At 41.4% G+C, this 6,657-nt stretch overlaps 1 protein-coding gene across 1 annotated transcript; it reads left to right on the plus strand.

Annotated features, from left to right (window-relative positions):
* Nucleotides 1-503: 503 nt before the first annotated feature.
* Nucleotides 504-6,192, plus strand: LOC130588075 (ribosyldihydronicotinamide dehydrogenase [quinone]-like). Its single transcript, XM_057389030.1, has 3 exons — nt 504-1,120; nt 1,508-1,609; nt 2,775-6,192. The coding sequence occupies exons 1-3, from the start codon at nt 1,028-1,030 to the stop codon at nt 2,946-2,948; spliced, it is 369 nt and encodes a 122-aa protein (XP_057245013.1). The 5' UTR covers nt 504-1,027; the 3' UTR covers nt 2,949-6,192.
* Nucleotides 6,193-6,657: the final 465 nt, after the last annotated feature.

Below are 6,657 nucleotides of genomic sequence, written 5' to 3' on the forward strand. Positions count from 1 at the left end.
AGGCAGCGGTACAGCAAAAACTACAGATCAGTAGCACAATTATCTGGGTCATTATTACAGCAAATCCAGTAACTGAGTAGCACAGTGATGCAGGCTGAAACAAGAGCAACTCCAGGAACTCCCCAACACTGGGCCAAACTTCCTGGCTGGATGCACAGACATGTGACCAKGGGTGGCAGGCAGGCTGGCAGAAAGCAGAGCAAGGATTATTTTCTGGGCAAGGAGCTGGGGGCAGCCAGCAAGGTCAGGGAATTGGGCTTTCCCAAGCAGACTGTTCTCATTTGTTGCTGAGTTGTAGAAGCTCTACTGGGAATTTCTAATGGACCTTTACAGCCCATCTCTTCACAGAATTTTTTCATCTGTGTGCAATGTGTACACAGGTTTAGGAGTAGTGATGCAGCCTAGTATAAGAGCCCATAAAGCAGTCAATGCTGTGAAGACATGATAGCTTCAACATGCAATCCCCTGGGATAACTGGAAGATCTAGAAACCAGGGGTCCAATTGTTCTGGAAGTCTTTTTCTTCTCAGTAAAGGGAATTGGGGTCATGATGACTGCAGGCTGTGGAATTAAGTATTAAGGTCCCCCAGAATTTGTCAGCAGACAGTCAGGTCAGAACTGATCTCCAGATGTCAATCCTGCTAATATAAGAAGAATTTAATATCTTTTGCACTTTAAGCATAGGAGACATGATGCTTTACAGTCTTAAGTCTGAATTAAATGGCACCTTCCTACTTCGTCATATTCCAGCTTTAGTCTGGATGGAAGCCCTCACGTGCCCCATGGTTCTGGTGTCCTGTAGAWGCTGAGCTGTGGCCCTGAGATCACTACAAACAGAAAACACTTCAGTTGCTTTTGCCAAGCACAGTTACTGCCTCTCCTGACAGAGCTGGAAGGAGGCACATGCAGGATCTGAGCAGGTTCAGAGGACAGGATCTGTGCTGTAGACCAGGCCTAAGGGTGGCCCAGACTCTCTGTGCTAACCAGGTAATTTGCTCTTTGCCTAGTTTCCCTTGTTTTGGTTCAACATGCCTGCGATCCTGAAGGGCTGGATGGATAGAGTCTTGGTCCAAGGCTTTGCTTACGATTTGTCAAAGGCTTATGATGGTGGTTTGCTCCAGGTATGGTTTTGGAATTGTTTTATTAAGGTCAAGGTTTGCACCATGTTCTTTGGGCCTTGTTTATTCTTTCCCATTGTAGTTGTTTAGAGCTCTCRCTTTACACTGTGTTGAAGTAATGTATCAGCCCTGCTTCACACAAGGGTGTCAGCCATATGATTCCTTTTTTTTAACCTATCTCTTCCCAAAGCCCAGACGCACAGTGTACTGTCTAATTGTATGACATCAATCCTTGCCTCAGAACTGCTACTTTATATAGGGTCTGGAAAAGAAGAGTTCACCCTCTCCCCTAGAAATCCATGCTGTCCAGATTCCCCTGAATATCTCTTAAACTTTTCAGTTACTCTTCTTTAAACATGTCTTAATCAATCACCACTTTCCTAATTCTAGGGCAAATTATCCCTGTTCTCTTTCACCACGGGAGGAGGCCAAGAGATGTATTCAAAGCAAGGTATCGGTGGTGATATTCGCTATGTCCTGTGGCCCATGCAGGTAAAATATATATATATATGCACATTTGGTTGTTGTTTATGTCAATTTTTATTATTCCACTTATTTTTAACAATTGTTTTATTGTTTATTTTATAGGAAATATAATAAATAAGTAAGTTGTCCATTTCAAGAATCTGCAGGTTGTAAAATGTTACCTAAAACCCTGGGATTATGTTTAAAGGCCACAGAGTTTTAAAGCTGTTTTGTCCTCCTTCCTCTGGATCAGAATCTAGAGAAAGCTTATACTGACAGCCTCTTCAGTTTCCCGGCTGTTACAGGACTTCCTTTAGCTCAGCCATGCATGCTTTTTGTTCACCATGGTTACCCAGTTCCTGTAGGATGCCGGGCAGGAGGGGAGCCACACATTACCCTGGCAGTAACAATCAACACACAAAAGTTAGCATTCCTCCTCTAATTGCTACTCTTTTATCAGAATTACTAAGCATGGTTTGGAAAATACAGGTGCTAAGACAAGTTTTGCCAGCTGTTTCCTGATACAATACAACAGATGAGCTAAAATTCCATGGTCTTCTCCTCACATGATTACCAGCTGCTTGTTCTTGAGGAGCTGTCCACCTGCAGAGCTCGAAGGTCAACATGGCAAAAACGAGAAACACACCTCTAAAGTCAGAAATACACAGAGGGAAAATGGCAAGTTCAGCTGATTCCACAGGCACTAGCCAGCCTTCCTAAAGGATCGTTTGGATAAGCCAGAGGCAAAAGGTTAACACAAAATCATCTTAGAAGTAAGTATGAAACACATTGCAGTTAGAGGACAATCTGARGAGTTTCAAACTGCACAATAAACTTTAGGCCATCTCTGATCGTTGCAAATTGAACAGTGAACAGCTGCCAAAGAGGACAGTTCTGTGGCATTAACAGCAGTWAAAAACAAATTCCAGAGAGCAGAGTAAGTGAAGTTGCCCTTGCCTCTTTCAGAGTCTTGTAKGCCATTCTGCTGAATGCCTTCAATAGTGACTGCCTGGATAGGTAGTGAACTTCTGCAATTTATTTTGTTTCTTCTGATAAATGCACAGGTGTAGAGAACCTGACTGATATCAGATTAGAGAAACATTTTTCAGATTTGGATGTTCCATGTTCTTCAAGTGAAAGTAAAAGAGTAACTATTTCCTGAGGAATTTTTTTGTTGTTGTTTTCCATCCAGCATGGAATCATGCACTTCTGTGGTGTCAAAGTCCTTGAACCTCACATCTGTTATGCTCCAGAGAATGTCTCTGAGGAGAAGAGGAAGGAGATGCTGGTGGCCTGGACCCAGCGCCTGAAGACTCTTTGGAAGGAAAAACCCATAGACTGCTCTCCTGAGTGGTATTTCAAGTAGTCTCCAGGTACAAGACTATGGAGAGAAGATTTTTTTCTCCATTCTTTTTCATGTTCTATCTAAATACCTGAACATTAATCTCCTAAATCAAGTATATTTTAAGAATCTTGAACACTACAGCTAGCAGTTTAACTGACAATATAGCATTTATCTTCACTGATTCCCAAAGGATTCCCTTCAAGGATGGGTGCAATACATTTTATGAAGCTCTCCTTGCTCACATAAACATAATGTCATCCTACCTCCTTGTGATTGATAACACATGTGGTATTTCACAACAGATTATACCATGGTTGTGAAATACTAAAGTCCATGTTATATTGACACATTTTATACCAGTGCCAAGTTTTTTTCCTTGACCAGGAAATATGGTGACCACAACCAATTTGCTATTCAAAAGCCCTAGACTGGTTGTGAGAGATCTACACTTGTGCCTTGGAGTTATGCAATGAGGTCATGAGTAATGCTTCAAAGGATGTGCCCAGTGTCTCAAACAGCTGGAAAGCCTTGTGGGCAGCCTTAGGCTTTTACACACATTTACAAAGCAATCGTAAAGCTGTAACACATAACAAAAAAGGGAAAAAATAAATGCAAATTTCATGTATTGCTGTGTGCATGAATTGCCTTCTTTTGTAGACTACAGCTCCTATTTGTAAAGTATGCAGGCTTCCCATAACCCAAGCAGAGAGAAAAAGGAATTTTAGCTGCTTCCTAACCCCTCACACCAGTCAGTGGTGGCGTTTGGGTCTGGAAGGTGTTTGCTTCCTCTCCAGCATCGGTGTCCATGGGCTTCCCTGGAAATCTCCAGCACCAGCAGCTGGAGAGGCAGAGCACCAACCCAAAAACCTGCAGAGCAGTGTCTGTCTGTAGGCCAGGAGTTATGGGACAAAAGGATTGTCTGGATCTTAACATCCAGGATTTTTACCTGAAACTGTAGTGGGATTATTTTTTATGCTTGAGACCTCGTGAGGCCTCTGTTTTTTTCTATGGCAAGGGGTGGGTTTCTCACTCAGCTACTGAATTTCTTGCTTTGATCAGCTGACTTAAACTGCTGCTCTTGCACTTTGATATTAAAAGAATGTGGCCTCAATAAGAACCCATCTCTTGGTCACTGCCAAATGACACCTAGGCCTCCGTGTGTCTGCCATACCTTCTTAGTGCCAGTCTCACAGTTCCTGAAGGGCTATTTGGATAATAAACAGGCCGAACTCAGACTCTGGAGTGGCAGTGTAAGCTGATACACCAGACTGGCAATTGCCACTGCAGGGAAAGGGTCATATGTTGCTGTTTGCTCCCATATGAAGTGAAGGGCTACACCTAGAAGCGACATTTCCCAGGTGGCAGAGCTGCCCCAAGGGGGTGCTGATGTCTTCTGCAGAGCAGCAGAAGTCCTTAGGTTACACAAGCAGGAAATTTGCTTTGACTCGATAGCTCTGTTATTAGGAAAAGGAAAGTGAAAGGTGAGAAGAGGAAGAAAATGTTACACAATGAAGTTGTGGGGAAAGCASAGTCATGCCTGAAAGACTCAAGGAAAACAACTTTAAATTACCTGAAGAGAAATTAGAGGACACATTTTTAAACTGCATAGAAGAGAAATCATCCTATATTCACTATATTTACTTAGCAGACTATTCAGTGGAGAAGGCAATTGAGATGAAAGCAGAAGTTCCAACTGTCAAGCCAGTGTTATTGCTTTGGATCAATTGCAGAACTTAGTGGGTTAAACTAAAAGATGAAGAATGCCAGACTGACCTGTAAGTTGAGGATCCTCTGCTTGACACTATTTGGCAGATGCATGTCAGCTCCCACCCACATGGTAGCACAAAGTGCCTGTATTAACCTGGATATATGTAGTGTAAGTACCCATGGCAGCTKTGTAAGGTCAGAACAAGGAGCCTGAAATCCTGAGTTTTTTGTCCACAGTKGTTATAGGCCAGTAWGAGCAACTTCCTTTGAATAYTGTCCTTGGCTCTAACRCTATTTGGTTTTGGGGGTTTCCTGAGATACAGATTTTTTTCTATATTTACAAAATCAGATAATAAATATCTGCYCTGAATTTTGTACACATTCTCTTGAATTCATGTTAACTTGAAGSAGCCAAAATATTTTGGCAAAATTTAGCAGCTCAGCTTTTTCCTTGCATGAAGCATTGGAGTGAGGAGGGAGCCTTGGGAGGGGAAAGCAACTTTTTCCCAATAGCTCTGTTTGAATTCTCCCAGTGAACAGTAATAATCAGTCCCATCTGTTAGTGCTCAGAGTTATCAGTCACATATGTTAGTGTAGTTATGAGTCACCTCCCCTCCTAACAAATCTCCTCCCCAGGCCATGGAATCCTCTCCTGCTCAGTTCTTTCAAGAAAAGTCACTGACTGGCCCCTGGCCACCCTTGCTGCTCTTCTCTGAGCTCCTCTAGTTTCTCTGTCCTGTTAATGAGGGGTGTGTATGCAGAAGTACATGCTGAGTCAACTCTCTAACTTTTAGAATCACATGACATTCTCTGCTCCTTTCCTAATAATTTCTGACATATAGTTTGCTTTAGCTGATGTTTTCCTCTTTTGTAACACCAGATGTTGGCCATCCATGATRATGATCAGCTCAGGGCCCATTATTTTGTGCACCAGTTTAAGGTAAATTTTCTTCTTGTGTGCACCCATTTAATAATTTCAATTTCACTTTGTCTCATTACCCAGTCAACCATTATTCCAGAACTCTTCAAAATCAATTTCTTTTCAGATCTCCTCAGAAAACTCTGTAAAGGTAGCAGAAGACTCTACAAATTTTCCAGTGGTGCAATGAAATCTGCAAATTTAATCCTGCTGGTWATAAAACCAGCTATATGTAAAATGCCTTTTGTTTTTTTAAGACTATGTATTATCATTTTTGTCCATCAATTTTAATATGATGGCTGAGATGTTTAGTACAAAGTATGTTTGGTTGAGATGAATGCAAGTTTCATTTAAAGTAAAAACAATGAGCTTATTAAATTTTCATTAGTACTAAAATTGAAGACTTCWGCTCACATAAATTCATTATTGTGAAAAGCACCAAAAATGTACCAATCTTATTGTCCATTTCAAGATAACCTTTCCTTCTCAATTAGAATTAAAAAATCTCACTGTAAATTCAGATTGCACTTCTAGATCGGTTTATTTTCCCTATTCATTTAATGAAGGGCAACATTGACCTTTAAGCACATATAAATAAATGACTATTTCTTTCTTTGCTTAGTGCTTGTTGGTAAATCACCACTGAATGAGACTGACACCTTTTTAACCAAGCAATTCTTACAAATTCAGCCATCTCTCTTCCTGTCTTCAGCCCCATACACAATGYAAAGCTCAAAAACAGAGGAACCAATCCAAACAAGCCAGCTCACCAAAGAAATAAAGAAAAATCCTTAGAAGTGAAATGTTATCAAAAGATTTCTGTAAAGTTTGGGATTGTAAAAGACCAAAACTGCGTAATTGGCCCACCAGAGATACCTGGTCTGTATTTCCATTTGCTATATTTAGGTGACAAATGTCCCAKACTCTCCAGATTGCAGGTTCAATAACGCTCTCCGCTCTCCTTGTGATGCCTCACGGTGTGGATGAGCACGAAATTGCTGCATTCTAAAAATTGCTGCATTCTAATTACAGCGAGCTTAGTTTGGCAAGTCAGCATTTGGTGCTGAGTCTCCTCTTTACAGTGGGTGCGATCAGCCCTTGCAC

Source organism: Malurus melanocephalus, unplaced genomic scaffold, assembly GCF_030028575.1.
Source record: "Malurus melanocephalus ecotype Western Australia unplaced genomic scaffold, MMel_1.1 scaffold_3257, whole genome shotgun sequence".
Lineage (NCBI taxonomy): Eukaryota > Metazoa > Chordata > Aves > Passeriformes > Maluridae > Malurus > Malurus melanocephalus.